This window comes from Xenopus laevis, chromosome 3S (genome assembly GCF_017654675.1).
Source record: "Xenopus laevis strain J_2021 chromosome 3S, Xenopus_laevis_v10.1, whole genome shotgun sequence".
NCBI classification, from domain to species: domain Eukaryota; kingdom Metazoa; phylum Chordata; class Amphibia; order Anura; family Pipidae; genus Xenopus; species Xenopus laevis.
The window spans coordinates 81,771,937-81,795,049 of NC_054376.1; the positions used below are offsets into that span (position 1 = coordinate 81,771,937).

Consider the following 23,113-nt stretch of genomic DNA (forward strand, 5'->3'; position numbering starts at 1 on the left):
TTTGTGTTTTTTAAGGTTACACTAGCCTTCTACAGCTTACGGCTTAGTTTAAAATTTGAGACCACAGTCCTGGTTACTCTGCCTACTTCACCTTTGTGGTGTCCCAGGGATAGAAAATATTAGGCAGTAGAGATTGGGACAACTCCACCTTCTATCATTTCATTTTAATGAATTTGAGCAGACTGATTTAATACTTTTATCATATTAATTAGTGGTCACACTATATCAATTACATTAGCCTAATTAACTCATGCTAAGATATTTATTACTATTTATTTAGCTCTGCACTTATATCACATATATCACTAAGGTTCTATTAATTCCTCACTCATTTTTAATAATGGTTTAAAGTCCTTCTCAGTGTTGTAATTAAATTAATTGACCTTTATTAACTGATTTGAGAAATCTTTTTTCACATCAATTTAATGAGGATAGAACCCATTTAGGGGACATTGTAATTCATTAGTAGTAATTGTGTGATTTTTCATTGACGTTTTCACTTAATGTAATTGAATCAATTTATTGTAAACTTACTGCACTTTAAAAATAATAAATTAAATATTTCTTCTAAGTGATTGGTTTAATTATATTGACAACCACCGGTGGTTTTTAGAGGTTTTGATATACAGATATTTATTGAATTGTAATTTATTGTGGGTCGATAAAGGTGTAACAATAACCTATCTTGTGACTTGTTCAAGTTAATTGGATTAAGCAGGGTTCTTTTTCTAACATTATTAATCTTACTATACTGATTTATGTCAGACCTCTGCTGCACTCCTAAGGATACAAAATTACAACCAATTACCAAGGGTATCTTTAGTGTGATTTTTGAAAATGTTGGTAAAAGTTTACAACATGGTGTTCAACCTTCCCCATGTTCTTGGTCTGCAACTTGGGGAAAGAAAACATTCCTGCGAAATGTATTCCAACAACTGATGGTAATGCCGCAGAACAGCATAAAATAAACCCACATAAACTGTTTTTGTTTTGTTTTTTTAGGTACATATAATTAATTTGCTGCAGGACAACAAATTCCAACATTTTAAGCCAGTAATGGATACATACATTGAAGCACATTTTTCTGGAGCTCTAGCTTACAGGTATGCTGTGATGCTTTTGTTTTCTAAATTATAAATGTTGTCATTTAGCAGGAACATTTTTGTACACAGGCATACATTCTACTGATAATCCTCCAAAACCTTTTCTCCAAAAATAATGTCTGTGTACATTTTGTTGCCTCCAAATTGCATGCAAGATTTTTATAGTCGGTGTGTGTGTGAACTGAATAATTTCCCACATTGATGCAAACCAAATGAGTCATCAAACTGCACACAATGTAACAGTCTGGATTCAGATTGGTAAATCACATGTACTAGAGCCCACTATTGTGTTAGAATTCTGGTTGACTGCATGTGAAATTTACACCTTGTTTACTGCTGTAAGTTGTCAATGAAAAGTACAAAGAGAAGATAGAATACTCCACTTATTTATATCTCTTCATATTCCAGAGACCTTATAAAAGTTCTGAAGTGGTATGTTGATAGAATTATTGAGGCTGAACGACATGAGCATATCCAGGATGTTCTCAAGGTAACTTTATTGAAATGCTATATGGAAAAATAAAAGCATTTATCCAGGATAATTTTGCATCATATATGTACTAATAGCAACTGTATATGGAATATTAATATCTTTTTTTGCAGCATTAGAAGGATTGCTATAGTTACTGTTCTCTTTCTTGTGTTTTATTTGTAGGCCCAAGAGTATATTTTTAAATACATAGTTCAGTCACGGAAGTTGTTTTCCCTTACCACTGGAGGACAGAATGAGGATGAATTTCGGTGTTGTATTCAAGAGCTACTTATGTCAATCCGTTTTTTTCTGTCCCAGGACAGCAAAGGAGCAAGTGCATTATCACAGTCACAGGTATGAGGTAATGTTTTTTTGGAGCACCGCACACTTGAATATTAGATCTAGAATGTTGCATCAGTCAAGGATCTACATAGCTACTTATAGTAAATGTAGCTGGTCACCTTAACAGTATTTAGGGCAAATGGAAAAGTGGTACCTTGTTTAATTTCAACATTGATGTTTTCCAACAGTACAGAGTAATGTTAATGCTATTTGGCCTATGCACTTCAAATGATAAAATATGGCTATTGAACATGGAGCAGTAAACAACAATTTCTGATGTATTCAAGTACATATGATTTACAACAGCAAGTGACCATGAGTGGGGTCCTTAGCTATTGATCAGCAGAGAGTGAGAGACGCTATAAATTTCTATTTAGAATGAGTGTAAATATTTTATATGCAAACTCCAGCAAGAAGTGGGACCAGGCATCCAGACACCCAGGGGTGTTTACAACCAATCTCCCCACCCCACAACTTCTTATTGCCCCTACCGATAATGTGGCTGGCATGTTGCCACTGCCGGGCAGGATGACCTTGGAACATTGCATCCCCCGCTCTACCCCCAGTGGCTCAATCTTTATACAGTATTGAAGAATGAAATAATAGTAAAAATGTTGATGAATAGATGCAGTAATATATCACTACATAAAGAATGCAGTGAATCTTACACTGGAGAAAATGTTCATGTTGATTGCTGCAAAAGTTTCAGACTTCCTGCCCCTCTTAATAAACTACAGTACCTTAAGTCTATCTTGGTATAGATTTCTCAAGATCTTAGAACTTAAGGATACACCAAACTGTAGCTCATTATGCCATGAATATGCCATACTAAACACTGCTTCCACTCAAGTTAGAGTGGATAAAGATGGGATCACAACAATGACAAATGCAGATCAGGGCAAGGGCTATGTGTATATTCCAAGTTGAACCTCACCCCAACTGGATTTTTAAACCTGACTATTATCAGGTAGATATTAGTTGCTGCTTGGAGCTCCCCATAAACAGCTCAATAAGCTGGCAATTCAGTCAGGAAGGATCTAGTCGGCAGATTTTATCAGTCCAGGTCACCTTTTGGAGCAGTCCGTTTTGTAGTTTCCAGGTCCCTGCAAAAGAAGTCTAAATGGGCAAGTTACAGCATAATGAATTTCTTGGCCATTTATGTTGCTGACAGGCAGTTGACAGAATTACTGCTTTATTTAAATAATACTAACACTTTAACACTTGGCTGACACTTGGATGCCCACAAACCCAGCACTACTTGCAAGTCTCGCGCAAACCTTCAGTATTTTACACCACATACTGTATCTAAAAATGCTCAAGTCACATGTTACAGTGATTACCATTTGTTTGTGATTTGATGAGCATAAAAATACAACGCAGCATTCCTTTGCAAGGCATATGTAAGTACAATTAATAAAAGATTCTAATCTTTCAAAGTTTTTAATTTGTCATCCTATCTGTTTTCTTGTATTCCCCTTGTGCTCCAGGCTGTGTTTCTGAATTCCTTTCCAACTGTGTACTCTGAGCTGCTGAAGCTCTTTGATGTTCGAGAAGTAGCAAACTTGGTGCGTGATACGCTGGGCAGTCTGCCAACAATGTTGCATGCAGATGACTCCCTTCAAGATGTGAAACTTCAGTGCATCGCAAAGACAGTTGAAAGCGAGCTCTACAGCAATCCTGGTAAACAAGCAAACCGTTTAGGGAAACATGGCAGGAAAACAAGACTTACTTTATCTATGTAAAATGCTATGTTTGATGTGAATTCTGAAAATATTGTTTATTTATGAGTACATGTACCTTCTACTATCTATGACTAGGCTGTCCATGAATGTATATGTCTATCTCTCGGTATGTTTCTGTCATTATTCAACAAACTCTCACCCTGCATCTAGGTAAATGCATTAAACCATAATTATACATACTTGTGTATCCTGAAACATTTTAAGCAAAAATATTCATATTTTAATCATAAGTATTCATATTTGCTGCTAACCCAAACTGTGTCTGAAAGCAATTTTAGCTCAAGAGTCATTTGTGATTGGGGCAAGGAAACTTAATGTCACCATACTATATGAAGCATCAGCTCAATTGGTCTAAAGTTCCTTTCTATTGGATTGCATTATCTGGAGTGATTAATAACATCTGTCAGACAGAAAGGTGTGGGTGTCTGGCAGATGCCTGTAGATCACTACCTGTCTGAATACATAATGTAGATAGGAGTTTACAGTGTAAGTTTCATTTGATGGAAGTGGAAGAACCTGAATGACCTGCAGAATTAACACAAATGAACAATTGTGGAATATGTTGAACAACAAATTAATCCAGACTTGATCCCATCATCATTGCCCAATCTCACTAATGGTGTTGTGAATGAATGGAAGCAATTCCCACCAACAATGAGAATAATCTGAAAGCCTTTTCAGAAGCATACAAGCTGTTATAGAAACAAAGTAAAAAAAAAAACTTTTACAATTTGAACATCTTGGTTTGGGGGATGAGATGTTGAAGATGCAGGTGTCCGGATAACAAAATCCTTGGTGATGCTATACACCTTGACACATGCAGCTTACTCCAGCTTGCACAGGTTTCCAAGCGCTGCAATTTCTTGTATGGATATCTGAAAACAGATAAATATAAATTCCATATTTCCTAACTTACAAAATGGGCAAGTTGAAGATGTGGATTGTTTTTCATTGCTGCATATTTGCATTACATGGTGTATATAAATTATCTGTAATGTTAAATTCCTGGAAGTGACCCAGAAAATAATTATCTTTCCAGAGTCCCGTTTCATTTTACTGCCTGTAGTGATGCACCACCTCCACATGCACTTACAGGAGCAGAAAGATCTTGGAATGTGCGCTCGTATCCTTAGCAACATGTTTCATCTTAGCAAAAAAAGCAACTCAGTAAGTAAATGCAAAATCATTATTACATGTTTATTGCTTCCTCTGTCTTTATAATATGGGTTACCTCCTTCCTTTCACCTTTTATGTTACCTACATACTGCATATATTACAGTATCATACACAACTTGAAATCAGAAATTAAAGGCAATTTCTTAACTTCAGAAAGAAAAGTTAAAAAAAGCTTCTTGTTGAGAACATTATACATGGGAAAAAGAATGGTATATAACTGTATGGCCTGACCAAATGCTGGACTGCAAACATGGATTTAAATGGATTATGAAAACCTCTGCTCTAAAGGTTTTCCCATATTCTGCATGCAGCATCTGTATTAATGGTCACACTGCACTGGCTTTGCTTTTTATAAGGCTCTAAGCATCCAAATGAGTTGTAAACAAATGTCTGATTTTATTCTTAGAAAAACTGTAAAATTAACATTATAAATAAATAAAAAATAAGAAAAACAGAAAGCAAGTTTTGTCTGTTTTTAACAATCCTGGCCAATACTTATTCTTATTACATGTCTTATTAGAACAGTGGGTCTTATATACTAAAAATGACCACATTTGCCCACATTTGGCAACCAATTACATTTCTGCTTTCATTGATGGTCCTGAAGATATATTAGCAAAGTGGATTCTTGATTAGTTGGTATGAGTTACTCTGCAGGTGTACATCTTCTTAGTGTTCACAAATGAAACCTAATGTATCAGAAGCCAAGACGCTAATTCCCACAATGGCCTGGCATGCTTCTGTGATTCTAATTCACAAAGCAAAAAACATGCAAGGAATTCTGAGAATTGGAGTCTTGGTTGGAGGAAAGCTTACTGCTTCTACATTGTTCTAATTTTGTCATGACCGGAAGTGCAAACTATAGAAAGAGACAGCAGATACTGCAGGTGCACGTGTAGAGTTGTTCACTTCAACCCGATAAGACAGTTCCAATAGAAGTCACAGCAACATCAGTAGAAGTATACTTAAAAAACCTTTATTGATTACATGCCTTGGATCTCCATCAAACAACATTTCAGGCCAAAACACGGCCCTTTCTCAAGTTACAGTACCCGTAACTTGAGAAAGAGCCGTGTTTGGGCCTGAAACTTCTACTGATGGTGCTGTGACTTCTATTGAGACAGCTACTGCTTTCAAATGTAATCACATTTACAAAAATAGTTGCAAATGTGAAATTGCTAAATAGTTTTTTTTATTATTATTTAAGTGTTCACCTTTCTTGCTCACCAATAAATACATTGCTCAGCTTTATTAATCACTGGAATATTTTGAAACTAATGGCATTTAAATTGCTTGGCTGTTTCCTTTGTTGGGTTTATTAGAATTCTCCATATTACTTTTAAGCATATTTTTTATAGGAGAAAACAGCCATGAAGGAGATAGATGTTATTGTGAACAGCCTGCTGGATATCCTTTTGAGAACAATATTAGAAATTACAAGCAGACCTCAGTCATCAGGCTCTGCAATGCGTTTACAGTTTCAAGATGTTACAGTAAGTACCTCATATGTTACCAACAAATTGCATTGTCATTTTCTGTTCTCTTTTAATGTCAGTGTGCACACAGATTGATTATTCTACTCTTAGGAATTTATGTTTAGTTGTTTTTCTTTTTAGTTGTTTTTCATTTGCACAGCTGCTTTCAGTGTCTGTTGTCTGTCGCATTACTTTGCAGCTCAGTGGGGTAATACAGGTTCTATTAAAATGCCACATTTTCGGTGCAGGTATCACATTAATGCTGCACAAGCGATCAGTCTGTTATAACCTCTTAATTATTTTAGTACCCCATGCAGTAGTCTTCCATGGACGGATGTGGATTTGGTGGGCTCCACAGATTTCATTGTATGACATCATCAATTTTATATTATTGTAAGGAATATTACTAACCCTGGTGGTCTAATGGTGCGGCGGGAACGCCCGCCGCACCATCGGCGGGGACGCCTGCCACGCCGCTCCTCTTCTCATGCGCCGGGTTCTGCCTAGTGAGCGCGCAGCGCGCACTTCCGGGTTTAGTAGGCGCATGCGCGCTGGCCGTCTAGTATGCTAAGAGATTGTATATCCAATTTATAAACTGGTCAGAAGAGCTAAATTATGAACATGGTTGCAAAATTGCATAAGTTCATTTGTCAGTAGCAACCAAATACTTGTTTTTTAGTATTCCATTTAAAAGTACTTTTTTAATTGGATCTTTTAATAAATCTTATGACATTCATGGTTTTAGATTTTGTGAGTTTAGTCATGGTTTCAAAAACCACTTAAATCATGAAAATTACACTGTTGATAAATAGGCCCCTAAATGTGTTGGGGCAGCAGGTGATTAGGTGACAGGCCCACAAGGAGTTGCCACGGGTAATGAAATCAGGGTCTCACATCAAAAACTCATCATGTGCTCCAAGGCCAACTTCTCTTCCAAACCAAAGTTTGGATTAGTTCATAGAGTATTTTACACTGATCAGCCTTAATATATCTATTGTGTTTTTTTCCTTTTTCAGGGTGAATTTGTGGCCTCTCTATTGTCTCTGTTGCGACAAATGACTGATAGACACTACCAGCAACTTCTAGAGAGTTTTAGCTCAAAGGATGAACTACGGGTAGGTGCTTACAATAAAGGTTGTTTTGTACCCCTAGGCTGTTTTTAAATAATATTGGACAAGAATAAGTTACAGAGATACTGTACTGTACTTTGTGCCCAACTACTCCATTTAATGTTGTGAAATATAAATTAATGTTCTCATAAAACTGATTCACTATAGTTTGGTTTCTGTTACTTATTTTTAAAATGTAACATCCATCCTGGAAAATAAGCTTTGGTGTGATGGTTTCAATCTGGCTTTAATGTTTTAAGGGTCATAAAACATTTAATCAGGTAATGTAGCACTTTGGTGACTAAAGAACTGATTATTTTAGAAATGAGATTATACTGCCTGATCTACATCTCTGCTGTTTTGTTTTGTCTAATATTGGCTAAATTCTAAAGAGTCAGCAACAAAAAGTAGGCATTGTTTGCAGTATAAAAAAGTTTAATTTAAAAATAACAACTACAATATAAAAGTCATGACAGAATCCCTTTAAGGACTCCACAAGGGCCACAAAAAAAGTAAAAATCTTTATTTAGAACTAAATTAGAATAGTCAACATCACCCTATGCGTTTCATGTCCTTAGCACACTTAATCATAAACTCATAATTTTTGTGGCCCTTGTGGACTGCTAGAGTGCCAGAATGATCACTTTTTGTTGCTGATGGATTACCATGGGGCTGGTGCACCTAGACCACCCTTTCAACTTGCTGAGTGCGTCTGCATTGCTGCATTGGTCCTCTGTGTAAATTCTAATGAGATCAACTCTATCAATGTTGCAAGAATACATCACACACTCAAACACACACTCAAACACACACATGCACCCACACTCAAACTCTCAAACACTGCATGGACACACACACTTACTCAACCACTACATGGATAGACGATCTGTTTTTTCTTTTAGAAGAAGCACTTCAAGTGCTGATTCCAGGGTTTCTCTGCTCGTGCAGTCTTTCTCCCGTTGTCGGTGAAAGCCATGCAGTGTTTAGAGTCTACCTGTGATGGACCTGAGCGTTCCCCGAACTCTGCAAAACTTTTAAAATCGTTTCATGCAAGTGGTGCAGGCTGGCTACGAAGGGAATAAAGAGGGTGACTCGTTTGCTTATTTCACATTAATGTATGATATTTTATTAGTGATTCGAACAGCCCAACGCGTTTCGTATAAAACTATACTTCATCAGGGGAATTATCCATACTACTATTCGGTGTATTTTAAACCCGGTAATAGCAACCAATGAGGTGTTTGTTTTTAAACAGATGACCAGAAAATGCTACCTATTAGTTGCAAGTAGCTGACTAGATCTGTAACAAACTTTTTACCTTTTATTACTTTAATTTTGCACAAGAATTCATGTTGAGCTTATCTAAATTTCGTTTAGCTTGATTTGGGATACATGCAATGAATTTTGGTTTACCCTCGCAATTCATGCCCTCTAACTAATAAGGTATTCATTATTATTTTTTGATTTTTTCAGGACTTTTTACTGCAGATTTTTACTGTCTTTCGAATACTAATAAGGCCTGAGATGTTTCCTAAAGATTGGACAGTGATGCGCTTTGTGGCTAACAAGTAAGATATGAAATATTTCAAATTCCATCATTCAAACAGAAAATTATTTACATTAACTTATAAGAACATGTAAAGAGAATGCTGCACTACCACCTCTTATTTCCAATGCCAAAGATATGTAACTACCCCAAACTGATTTATAGAATTGTGCACAGAGCAAAAGGTATAATTATGTAAGGAAATGGATTAATGACATTCAACTTAGTTCCCAAACTATTTGAAAGAATTGAAGAAAAGATTTCCTAAACAGAATGACTTTCCTCAATATTCTCCAGGCAGACACTTTTGCAGTAGAGTGAAAAAGACATCCTTTTTGTTAAAGTCACATGCTCTGTACTGAGCATGTGCACCCAATGTACACAAAAATGTAGCATGTATAACTGTAAATTGAATAAAACTGAGCTTTTACTGTTAGCTAACTAAAACTGTAACTTAAACAAAAAGGAGAGGTAACAGACTTCATAGAGGAAAGCGTATAAAAGGAATTGGTCAGAAATCAGTAACTTGAATTTGCTGAGATCCACAGTTCACAAAATAGTTTTAGTGTTCCTTCTAATATTTGGTAATATGATATCTATACTATATACTATATATTTTTTTTATAAGCCCGGACATCTACTCCCACCTCGAAAGTATGTCTGTAATAGATAGTAGAAATTAAAATTGCAAGTAATTGCAAGAAATTAAAATGTTGTTTCTGCGAATGTTTAGCACTGCTCACATTGTAAAATCATTCACTGGTGAATATTACATGGCTCATTATTGCTTAGCAAAGGTTAGCATTCATACCTGCTCTGGGGTCATTAAATATTTTGTCAAAAAAACTGCTTTGCAATTGCAAAATTTTGTTAAATACATTTTGTACGATGCAAATTTTCTGAAATAGGTCCAATAGGTTGGAAACAATAAAAATCATGGTTGCTTACGTTTGCAATGGTGTTTATTTATGTTAATGAAAAGTACAATTTAAGGATGATGTCATTAGAGTTCTTTATTGATAGTTTATACAACAATCATTTAACAACAAACAGGTTTTATAAGAATTAACATGCATCATTATTAAACAATATATTATTGTATCATTAACGGCAATTAATATTTTTACTGGGTAATTTGTCACATTATTGTGACAAATTACCCAGCAGTGTAAAGGTTAATATTGTGATTTGGGATTTTGAGGAGTAGAATGCGCATTTTAAAGCATAACACAGGGAAGGAAGCAGGTCCTTATCCTTGAATGGCAAACAATTTATTAGATCTTTCAGTCATGACATCAATGAAAAAAGCCCATATCCTCTGCTATTCAGCTACCTACAGAATCCTGCTAGCTCCCTTCCAGTTCCCACAGCTGCTTGTACTCACCCTGTGCCAGTTACAGGACATGCACTGTATTGAGTGGCAGGAAAAAGGCCCTAGAGAGTCAACTGATTTGATTAAATATGAAAGACATCGATAAATAAAGCACGCTGGTGTTCTGATTAAATTACATTATATACCAATAAAAGTTAAATGGACAATTTACTGGGAAGGAGAGTGTATGTCCTGTTGCATTTTAGTTATTTCCTGCATTAATTACTCCAGATGCAGCTATGTTTACTGTGAATGAACTTAAATATGCTTGTGAAGTGTATGCTAAAACACAGCATCCATACCAATTTTTAATGAGTTAATGTTCCTTTCGTATGATTTGTAGTTTGTTTTAGTATCTCTCTGAAGTTGATAAAAGGGGAACTCCACAGAATTTTTGTTTGCCTCATTAAAAAAATTATTGTTCTATACTCTAATAATGTTCAGTTCAGTAATTTAAAGTCATTTGTAAAGTGATTTGTGATAATCAGTGTCTGTCTGTCCATTTCTGCACATCTGTTTCTGAGACAATATAGCTGAAGCCACTTCTCCTCCAGTCAAGACATTGATTACCTCTATGCCTTGCATGCTTCTTCACAGATCTGTTAATCAGCTCATTTCAGTTTTTGTTTCAAGAGTCAGAAACTACAGTGCAGAAAATGAGAAAAGGCACAGACAGATACTGCTTTCAAAGGCTATAAAATTTAGAAAATACATTTCTTAATTCATGTATCTTGGAAATTGCTTAGAATTAGAATAGTAGAGAAATGGATAGAGGTAGGTTTTCATCTCACTGAAATAAATTTGCAGCTTTATTTAATGATACCGGCCCGACTGAATCCAAAATGTTGTTATGTGCCTTGGGTCTGACTGCATTGGTGACGATAGACCAAAAACATATACAACTGCATTTGTGGATGATATTTGATATATGTGGGGCAATCCTTGTGCACACACATAGGGGCACATTTACTTAGCTCGAGTGAAGGAATAGAATAAAAATACATCGAATTTCAAAGGTTTTTTTGGCTACTTCGACCATCGAATTGGCTACTTCGACCTTCAACTACGACTTCGTCTTCGAATCGAACGATTCAAACTAAAAATTGTTCGACTATTCAACCATTCGATAGTCGAAGTACTGTCTCTTTAAAAAAAACTTCGACCCCCTACTTCTCCACCTAAAACCACCGAACATCCATATTAGCTTATGGGCAAGGTTCCCATAGGCTTTCTAGCCAATTTCTGATTGAAGGAAAATTGTTCGATCGATGGATTAAAATCCTTGAATCGTTCGATTCGAATAATTTAATCGCTCGATCGAACAATTATTCCTTCGATAGTTTGATCTAACGAATAGCGCTAAATCCTTCGACTTCGATATTCAAAGTCGAAGGATTTAGCTTCGACGGTCGAATATCGAGGGTTAATTAACCCTCGATATTCGACCCTAAGTAAATGTGCCCCATAGTGTGGTTTGGCCCACATACTGTGCTCCACATCCCTGGAATATACTTCCATAATATACTTACATTTAGCACAATAATTTAATCAGCTCAGTATTTTACTGATTCTTTAATTTGCAACATCTAAAAATGTTTTTATTTTGTCAGTGTCATCATTACAACTGTTCTGTATCTGTCAGATGCACTTCGGAAGAACTTTTTAAATGACTGCTTTGATTATAAGGTAAGTGAGACCTTTAGTGAAAGGAAACTTGTTATCTAATTCACTCTCAAGAATAAGTTGAAATGTGGTAGAAAATATATTTTACATATATACTCAATAGGCCCTGTCTGTGCTTAAATGTCAGAAAATACCTTAGCATTGGTGTCAGTGTGAATTATTGCCGGTAAATGTTTGAATCTCAAGTGCCAGAAAATGCAGGAGAAGACAATTGTGTTTTATGGTTCTTTTAACTTGATTATCTACCCCTATTTTTCCTCACAGATTTGGGATTCTTACTTTTACCTTGCAGTGATTTTTATCAACCAGTCTTGTTTGCAATTGGAAATATTTACGCCTTCCAAAATGAAAAAAGTCCTAGAAAAGTAAGTCATCTGTCATGTTTTATTACAATGTTTAATATTTATGTGTCATGAAAAATTATTGGAAGTTACAGGTTAATTTATAGTTCACACAAATATTATCTAGACTAGGCTAGATGGTTCACTGTGTGCCATGTCACTCCATTTAAAGAGAGAATGTTTTTCTACTGAAATTTATGCTGTGATGTGTTTAGCCATGATGCACCATGTGAACAATTTGATGTTGAAAGGACATGTAAAAACCAGTTATACTTTCAAATAAGAGGTTGGATTGTCATGCATAGATGAAGTGCTAATGAATAGTACTAAAACATTCCACTTTCAACATCTTTTATTAGAATTTACCTGGTCAATCTCTTGGATCTTAAAAGTGATTTTTGGAAAGCGTTGCCCCTGTTCTTTTTTCATGCCAATGGTGTCTTACACTCACTGGCAGGTGCTTAGTAATCTAAGATATGCATACTTTATTCACTAAATGTATAATTAAGCCCCACATTGATTTGCCTTGAATTAATTTAACACAACTGTTTCATTTTAGGTCTTAATGATGTGGTGAGCTGTTAACGCTCAGCTACTGAACAGAGTGGAGTGCAACTGCTTAAAGCAACTGCATAAATTTTGACCTATTGACAAACAGCAGGAAATGCTTTGATAAAATGTGTCGATTCATTAAACACATTCCCTCACTGAAGAATGTGATAATAAGCAGAATAACACGGCTCAGGATTCCCTAGATATTGACGAAATCACTATAGGGTTGTTTCTAATAAAATGTTAATATGCAACAGCTTGAAATATACTTATACTATTTTATATATATATATATATATATATATATATATATATATATATATATATATATATATATATATATATATATATATATATATATATATATATATAACCATACAGAAAGCTGACGCACACTGGGATTCATCAAAAATGAAAACTTATTTTTGATGAATCCCAGTGTGCGTCAGCTTTCTGTATGGTTATATGGCTTCTATCTGACTAGCACCTGGGTTTTGCTCCAGTAAGTGTGTGCCACAGCCTTACTACATATATATATATATATATATATATATATATATATATATTATATATATATTTTATATATATATATATATATATATATATATATATATATATATATATATATGTACATTTGAGTTATAACTATTATTTATGTCACATTTCAGTTGATTGTGTTTACACATTTGTAATTATGTAGCTGTTTGCTGATGCATTGTTGCATTAATTTTGCCTTTTTGTTTTTAATCAAGATATGGTGACATGCGTGTAACAATGGGATGTGAGATTTTCAGCATGTGGCAGAATTTAGGTAAGAGAGCATGCTAACATTTAATAAGAACTGAGGTGACAACTTTTTGCATTGTGAAAGACATTCAAATCCATAAATCTAAAGATATGACATCAAATAAAAAAAATGTGGAAGCATATAAGTAAATGTAAGTTACTGGGCTACTTTGATTACAAGCTGATTAAGGAAATCACTACCACTCTTCTAATTGTGTGTTTTTTTTAATGTGATCTTGCAGTTATAATTAAATTTGCTTTGTAAATTTCTTACTTGCCCATTTAGAGCTTCCAAGCCAGAATGGTAAGGCAGCACCAAAATAATGTTCCTCTGTGAAGGAGTACTGAATAGATTTTCAGACGGAGATCTAAAACTTTGCTTAGAAAAATCAATATACATACAATATCAATACAGGGTATGGGACCTGTTATGCAGAATGCTCGGGACCTGGGGTTTTCTGGATACCAGATCTTTTCCTAATTTGGGTCTTCATGCCTGAAATCTACTAGAAATTAATTTAAACATTAAATAAACCCAATAGGCTGGTTTTGCTTCCAATAAAGATTAAGTATATCTTAGTTGGGATCAAGTACAAGCTACTGTTTTATTATTACAGAGAAAAAGGAAATCATTTTTAAAATTTTGGATTATTTGGATAAAATGGAGTCTATGGGAGACAGCCATTCCGTAATTTGGAGCTTTCTGGATATCGGGTTTCCGGATAAGGGATCCTATTCCTGTACATGAATACAATATAAAAAAACACTGCATGGTTGATAGGGTAATTTGTCAGATTGTAACTTTGCGCATCTGATGAAGAGTTCTCACTCTATATTCACTCCCTAGTCATGTTGGTAGCTGATGCTAAATAGGATACAAAGCAGCCCCTTTCAACTCTCACACCATCTATTAGCTGACTAGTTTTATAGCAGCCAGTTACGAGCATAGTCCAGTAAACCCAACATCTGACAAGCACGTCAATTGACATTTAGTTGTACTACCCTTTTCTTTCTTTGCATTTGAAAAAAGAAGGTGGCAGCCCATGATGTAATAAGTAACTTTTTTTTTATAATTGCCTCAGTTATATGTGAACTTTTATACTACAGGGCAGATTTCATAATATTTTTGGGCATTTTCCCAAGGTTAAATATTGATGCCATTTGCTAATAGTCAAAGTTAATCTAAAATATTGCACTTTTTTCCACATACTGAATTGACTGAGCAATATGGAGGAAGGTATTGGCATTAGGTCTAGGATTATCACTGTGGTGGAACTTACCTCTTTGGTGGTTACAGTATGCATTCTGCTATATTTTTTTAAGAGATATATATTTGCCTGGCATATGTATTTATCTATCACAATGTGCTTTGTAATACCTGGGTACTTATTTAGGCATTACTGTATACTGACTATGGGGGTAATTTACAAGGTGTGGGGCAAGGTGAACATTACTAAACACAGGTGCAAACCACATCCAAAGGAGCAGAATGGAGTGCAATATCCTGCACCTCCCCAATGAATACAACATTAGATGCATTCGTTAGGCTGGGGTGACCTTAAATACAATGCTACCTTAAAATCTCAGCACACTAAAACTCCTTTTTACAAGTGATTTTGCCTCTCTTAGGCTATGGTCAGATGTGGCTGTTCTCAACCTGCTATATTAATTTATATTATGGCTCCTGCTCTTTTTGTATTTAATATATTATTACTATTAATAGATCAGGCCTGGCATTAAAAAATCTGGCACTAATAAACTTGGTGGTTTTTATTACGTCACATATTTGATCAAGATGGAAAATATTGCAGAAATAGTTCTGGTCTGCAGACGTAACTCATTCTATCATAATCGGAATCACACATGGTATTAGTTTTTATCATGAATAATCATTATGGTCAAATATGGATTTGTTATATCCTCTTTCATCGACAGTGCTGTTCATTCTGTGCAAATACACAGCAATGCATGTATAATAGCGCTGTATACATACATGCATAAAAAGAACTCCAGAGTTTTTTCTTCACTCTTGGCAACTTCTTTTCTAATTATGGGCCAGTTTTCATGCTGTTGCATAACTTACCTAGATGTTCAAATGACAATAATACACGAGGGCACAACCAGTGATGCCATGCAGGCCTGGACTGGGAGTCAAAATAGGCTCTGTCATTCCAAGTACACAGAGGCCCAAACAGCCTCTTACCAGCCCAAACAGACCCCTACCAGCCCACTATATGGTAACTTTCTATGGAGCCATACAGCAGCCCCTCTGGCACTTGCCAGAACCCACAGATTGCCAGTCCGGGCCTGATGCCATGGGTAAATATGAAGAGGGCTTGCCCATGACACTCATTGCACCTTCCATTGAGGTTATAAACAGATGAAATTTTCTGACCAGAGAACAGCTATAATCCAGTGGTATTTCATGGCAGTCCTGTCATATACATAACCCAGTTTTATTGCATAAGAAGTGGCCTGAGTTCTGTGACCACAGGCAGTCAAAACGAATTAAAGTTATATTCAGCTGAATATCCATATATTAATGGTTCTTTATCTGCTGGTGCTGTATTTCTCTATATGTCCTTTCTGAAGCCAATGAGAACAGTTCTAGTATTTAGCAAGAAAATAGGAATCAACCCATATCACTTTTACTGCCTTAACGGTGGTGTTACTATTCCAAACACTGTTTTTAGTTCAGCTGTTTTCAGATTGGTCACCAGAAATAAAGACTTTTTTCCATTGTTTTCTATATTTTATTTCTGACCATGTTTAAATTGAAGTTTAATGTTCCTCTCTCTGGTGGTTCAGTCTGGCAGCTCAGCAATCCAGGTTCAGAGTTTGAATCTGTGACACTTTGCTTTATGTACATTTCTCAGCAATATCTGTGGGATGTTTTCATCTATTTTATCAATTATAAATTCTGCCTTTAATGAAACTCCGGGATTATTATCTTACAGGCGAGCACAAGTTACATTTTATCCCAGCTTTGATAGGCCCCTTTTTGGAGGTCACCCTTATACCTCAGCCAGATCTGCGGAATGTAATGATACCGATATTTCATGACATGATGGACTGGGAACAGAGACGCAGTGGCAACTTTAAGCAGGTAATTGAAAAGTTTTTTTTATGCAGGGTGAGACATGCCTGTTAACCATCAAATTTCCCTAAGTCAGTTCTTTTGAATAACAACTGTTTTCTTCATTTGCAACTCTGCTAACATTATGAACTAATATAAGTTTAAATAATTCTTCTTGATGTTTGCCTCTTGCTCCCACAGCTTCTTAGTGTTTGATTGCTTAATGTCCCTAAGCTGATAACCCTGTAAATGACACTACTGATTAAATGATGTCAATTAAAAAAAAACAGTTGTTACTGTGAAATGCTTTATTGAACTTGGTATACTATATTTGCTTTGGCCAAACATTTTGACACTAGAATAGGTTTTGTATTTTCCAGCTCAGAAGCTTGTTAAATGTTCCAAGTACTTTTGCAGCTCCCACTCAATTTTCCCCCTGCTGACTCAAACCATTTCTTTACACCCACCATCATGCTGCTCCATAGGAACATCAATTTGAAGCATTGTTTAATGCACGCAAAATAAAAGATTTTGATTTCCATGTGTCTGTGCACCATTGTTATTAACCCTTGGATTGACACTGTTTGCCTGGGTGATACAGAAACAACAGCACACAAAAAGAAATCAAGGATGCCGAAATTACCAGAATTAACTGACTTCTGCCTTGTGATTTAGAAATTGGCCTGATTGCTAAATTGCCAGCATTTTTATTACCACCAAAGGCAAAAATACTGCATACATATTTATGTATGATGGACACCATAATTATTCTTTAAATATAAAAGGAATGCAGCAGGAGACATGCATTAAAGCTACATTTTATACATCCATACTATGTGTTCTTAAATTTTCTATCTCTTTGTAATGAAAAATCATATTGAGACTAATGTTATGCTTTAGAATATTTATAAAAAACTATTAACAATAGAATATATATATTATATATATAGTCAACTTGGTGCACACCATACCTGGGTGCCCAGCAACAAGAATATATAAAACCAAACAAAGCTGCTGCATTCTCACAATCTGAAAAATAGCAAAAAAGATGTATTCAAACAGACAATACGCACAGAATACTCAATGTTTTGGTCCTACAGGGACCTTCATCAGGAGCATGTGAACAAGTAACAAACTTTTAGCTTTTAGTGAGACTCTAGAACAGGGATCCCCAACCTTTTAAACCCGTGAGCAACATTCAGAAGTAAAAGGAGTTGGGGAGCAACACTAGCATGAAAAATGTTCCTGGGGTGCCAAATAAGGGCTGTGATTGGCCATTCAGTAGCCCCTATGTGGATTGTCAACCTACACTGAGGCTCTGTTTCGCAGTGCACATTTTATGCAGCCAAAACTTGCCTCCAAGCCTGGAATTCAAAAATAAGCACCTGCTTTGAGGCCACTGGGAGCAACATCTAAGGGCTGGGTGAGCAACATGTTGCTCACGAGCCACTGGTTAGGGTTTCTGCTCTAGAATATGAACCCTTGTCTGAAAATGGCACCAAAATGGTTGCAAAGCAACCTATTACCATGTAATTACATGCACTAAACACTGCCACAAGTTAAGACATCATCAGGAAAGTAAAGTGTAACCAGTTAACTAGTGAAAAATCTGAGAAACTTCAATAGGGAGCTATTATACTAACCATTTTCTATTATATAGAGGCCCCATCTTATTGTGTATGACATAGCTAGTGCCTGTAGGTATGAGAGAAAGGAGAATCCTTTACTGTATTGGTATTGCCAATATAATAATGTAATTTGTGGTTTGGCAATGGCCCTTTGTCTGCCATATTTTTAAGCACAAAAATATGTGGAGTCACTTTGTGGATATCACGTTTCCTGGCAAGGGCATGCGCCTACATATACACATGGAAGCTCAGTGCACCTGCACACATCCACCTCTGCTCTCCTTGGGTGAAAGCTTTGTTGCACTAGATATGCTAAATTTAATGTTCATTTTTGTCTTGCCTTCAACATTACTTCGTCCTGCTATCAAATGATAGGAGAGAGTGTGGCACTGTAATAAAGAGAAATTGTTAGTCTGTTTCCTTCTCTTTTTACATAATCATATTCACATAAAGCACAAGCTACTGATAAATAGACAACCTCTAATTAAAAGGATTAGAACAATAAATATGTTTTATTACCACATTGCAAACAAAAAGAATTGTGCCCACGAGATGCAGATTAATGTTTAGTAGAAGGGCAAATGCACTGACCTCTCCTGCTCTCTGATTAACACTGACATATCTGTCAAATGATTTCACAGCCAAGCTTGATTGTGTTGTACTAAGCAATATTTGTTTTGTTTATTACATTCCTACATTCTACATATATATCATTAGTAAAATGCATGTGAGATAGACTTACAAGATCCTAAATACAAAGCAATATGTAATACTGAGAATATAAAGAAAATATACTGAGAGTATACAAGAATATACTATTTTTACATGAGGCGAAGCCCTGCGGGGAAAAATGAAGGCAATTTAGCTGGGCTGTGCTTAGTTTTTTGTGTGCATCCATATATAGCAAGCTACCATAGCAGCAGTACAGAGTAGCAGATTATGCTACTCAGCCTGTAGCTTAAAGTCACATTGCTGTGTGGCAACTAGATTTGAAAACATTTTTAGGAAATAGTAGTTACTTAACATGGGGTACAAAAAAAGGAAGGAAAACCCTGACTTCTAATGATAGGCACATGCACCATTAAGCCCTGAAGAAATTCCTGCAGAATAAAACATTCCGTCTTTTTTGCATCTCTTTGAGGTTGAAGCAAAGCTAATTGACAAATTGGATAGCCTAATGTCTGAAGGAAAAGGTGACGAAACATACCGAGAGCTCTTCAACAGCATGTAAGTAATGAAACAACCTTATTCACTTGTTGGAATTTGCATATGCCTTATGGGAAGAAAACACGATCTGTTTTTTGTTTCAAATTAGGAATCCAACACCTCACCGTGTTAATTGTTTATGTTAATTTGATTTTCAGTACTGTCTATTTAAAGTGACCTCTGTCTTTCTAGTGTTTTAGTAGTAATATATTCTTGAAAGAATTGAAGATACTTGAGTGGGCGATCTGTTGGCGGGGGCTGTTTTTCAGCTCAGAGGAAAATCGGTTACTGGCAGATGCTTTAGTAGCTGCTTTCTGTATTTGTTTGAAAAAAGCATACATGAATTAGACTTGGTGCACGTGTGGGAACCATTATCCAAAAACCTGTTATCCAGAAAGCTCAGAATTATGGGATATCCATCTTGCATAAACTTTTCTCTGTAATAATAAACTAGTACCTTGTACTCGCAATAAATAATCTTTATTGGAGGCAAAACAGTCCTATTGGGTTTAATTAATATTTAAATTATACTTTAGTTGACTTGAGTTATGGAGATCCAAATCATGGAAAGACCCCTTATCCGGAAAACCCAAGCATGCTGGATAACAGGTCCCTTACCTATATATATGTTTTTACTACTGTTTTTCTTTATTAGTAATGGTATTTTAGTGTGAGGATTTGGAATTCATAGCAAATATGTGTATTGGCTGAACAAATTTCTTTCCAGTATTATATTGATTTTACTGAATGAGCCCAGATTTTCTTATGCAAAAATGTCATCACTTGCACATCTTTTTTTAATGGAAAAAAATGGTGTGTACATGCATTGATCATTTTAGTTCTTATCAGGCAACATGTCTTAATTGTGTCCTACTGCTGGATGAGATAAAATACCTTGTGAAATAATGAGTTTGTGGGGCTGTTACATTATATTTGGAACAAATGTTGACAACCCTCAATCATTTTTCTTCCACATACAGTATCCTGAATGATTCAGTTTCTGTATATGCAGTGCCAGATTTAAAAATAAAACTGCTCTAGGTCACTCATACTCTCTGCCCCACCCCCCCTCAAATTCACACACCCAGCACACCCCCTGCACTTGAACCTTTCTTATCTTCTTCACTGCTGCAGTTTCCCTGATCATCAGTTATGATGCAGCCAGTGGGCGGCATGCCGACCCTAGCAATTTACCTCTTGAGGCCCAGATCTTTGTGGTCTGTCCACAAATCCAGGCCTGCTTTTGCATGAGCCACAATGGCTGAAGGAGGCCCATCAGAGGAATAAAGAATTATATTTACTTTTAGGCTAAGGCCACACTAGGCGATAGCGCGGCGATTTGACTCGCGGCGACTTTTCGCCGCGACTTTTAAGCCGCAATCGCTGGGGAAACTTTTGCGCTGGCGTCTATGGGGAATCGCCAGCGTAAAAACACACGCGGCGATCTTTTTTCTATTGTCGCTCGAAATCGCCTAGCGAGGCAATTTCGAGCGACAGTAGAGAAAAGATCGCCGCATGTGTTTTTACGCTGGCGATTTGTCGCGATTCCCCATAGACGCCAGCGCAAAAGTTTCCCCAGCGATTGCGGCTTAAAAGTCGCGGCGAAAAGTCGCCGCGAGTCAAATCGCCGCGCTATCGCCTAGTGTGGCCTTAGCCTTATGCAGTGAATTTTTAGATTGTTTACATTTATGAACAGAGCTATCTTTACCTCCCAAATCAGTTAGTTTTTCTATGTAATATGTATGTTCGATTCATACACTATTTTATCTGAAGTAGGGGCCTTGGTGCACAGATAGCTTGCAATGTATTTTTATTGTTAGCCAATATAGGTATCACTTCTACAATACCTTTTGTATTTGTTTGTTTTTTAATTTGTTATTTCTGAACCAGAAAGTGTATTTCTTTTAATTTAAAATATTGGCTTGTAGGCAGCCAACTCAGGCCATTTTGTCTGGTCATGTGCTTTCAGAAACAGCCAACACTTTAGGATGGAAATGCTTTCTGGCAGGCTGTTGTTTCTCCAACTCAATGTAACTGAATGTGTCTCAGTGGGACTTGGGTTTTTACTACTGAGTTCTGTAATTAGATCTACCAGGGAGCTGTTATCTTGTATCAGGGAGCTGTTGTCTGGTTACCTTCCCATTGTTCCATTGTTAGGCTGCGGGGTGGGGGGGGTGATAGACTGAAGTTTATCAGAGCACAAGTCACGTGACTGGGGGCAGCTGCGAAATCGACTATATCTAGCCCCATGTCAGAATTCAAAGTTAAATATAAAAAAATCTGCTCTTTTGAGAAACAGATTTCAGTGCGGAATTCTGCTGGAGCAGGAGAAAAAAACATGTTTTCTCATAACAGTATCCCTTTAAATGTATGTGATTGTCAAATGTCCCCATTGTTGAACCTTGTGGTACAGCTCTAAATACCATAGCCAAACTTTAAAATTATAACCATCCACTGTTCTTTGCACTCTTTTGCCAGTTTTGAATGTAGTTCTACAGTTACCCGAATGTATTAACTTGGCCATAGTTTAGTTTTAATAATCCCTTTTGATTTAATTTGACTTATTCATCATACAATCATTATTAATGTTTATAATCATTTTATGTATACAGGAGAGCATTAAAGATTAAATCAGGAACTCTACAAAATTCCATTTAATCTTTGCTGGAATTTTGATTGCCTTCAGTTATTTGTTGATTTTTTGACTTTCAATTAAAATTCAATCAAATTGAGTTGTTTTATTCTTATTCTTTTTATTGCTAATCATCATCATCATTATTATGACACCAGTTATTTTCTAATAAGTGTGAAGATAAAGAAACCATGAATGTTAAACTGGTAGTATTTGCGAGCTCTTAAATTCTTCTATATCTAACAGCTACAACCAATATGGTAGAGACTGTATGTTCTATTTAAGTCTAAAATCCATTTTAAGATTTTAAGATAGTTTTAGTACAACATAGTGCAATCCCTAATTTTAGAGAAGTGTTTTTCTTATGATTTTTGCAAAGTAGTAGAGTGGAGTTTAGTGTTGTGTGAATGCATAATAAAAATACAAATATTAGTTATATTGCCTTGGCCTGTGATTCCCATACTCGATTACATTACTTTATTGATGTCACCGATGGAACAACTGAGAAATTACAGCACTGGGAATTTCTATATAAACTATCGTGTGTTACTTCAATACGTGTTGCTGATAATTCTGAATATCCTAGACATCATGTGATAGATGCAACAGAAGCATTGATGTTCAAAAACATACAGTAGTTCTCATAACACTCTCTAGAAAAAAGCTCTATGCTTAAATACTCTTTAATGTAATATCTTACAATTGCTGAATTTCTTGCATGTGAAAAACTAGACCAAGCAAAGCAATCATTTTTGCATTCACTATTCAATTCTTTTGTGGTGTTATTTTTCTTCAATGAGAATTTGCATTAGAATTTCACTTCCTAAAAGAAATAAGATATTTCCGTTTTGTGGGTAATCTGACAATTATTT

At 35.8% G+C, this 23,113-nt stretch overlaps 1 protein-coding gene across 4 annotated transcripts in view; it reads left to right on the top strand.

The window, feature by feature from the left end:
• LOC108713119 (dedicator of cytokinesis protein 4) overlaps positions 1-23,113 on the top strand; it is a 154,986-nt gene that overhangs the window by 86,655 nt on the left and 45,218 nt on the right. For all 4 annotated transcript variants that reach the window (XM_041588552.1, XM_018255892.2, XM_041588550.1 and 1 more), the window contains 13 exons: positions 1,003-1,103; positions 1,512-1,593; positions 1,759-1,929; positions 3,405-3,597; positions 4,699-4,826; positions 6,194-6,328; positions 7,327-7,425; positions 8,893-8,987; positions 11,948-12,023; positions 12,285-12,385; positions 13,666-13,724; positions 16,657-16,805; positions 19,545-19,630. In XM_041588552.1, the coding sequence (XP_041444486.1) occupies positions 1,003-1,103; positions 1,512-1,593; positions 1,759-1,929; positions 3,405-3,597; positions 4,699-4,826; positions 6,194-6,328; positions 7,327-7,425; positions 8,893-8,987; positions 11,948-12,023; positions 12,285-12,385; positions 13,666-13,724; positions 16,657-16,805; positions 19,545-19,630 (1,475 nt within the window). The remainder of the gene's footprint in view (positions 1-1,002; positions 1,104-1,511; positions 1,594-1,758; positions 1,930-3,404; positions 3,598-4,698; positions 4,827-6,193; positions 6,329-7,326; positions 7,426-8,892; positions 8,988-11,947; positions 12,024-12,284; positions 12,386-13,665; positions 13,725-16,656; positions 16,806-19,544; positions 19,631-23,113) is intronic.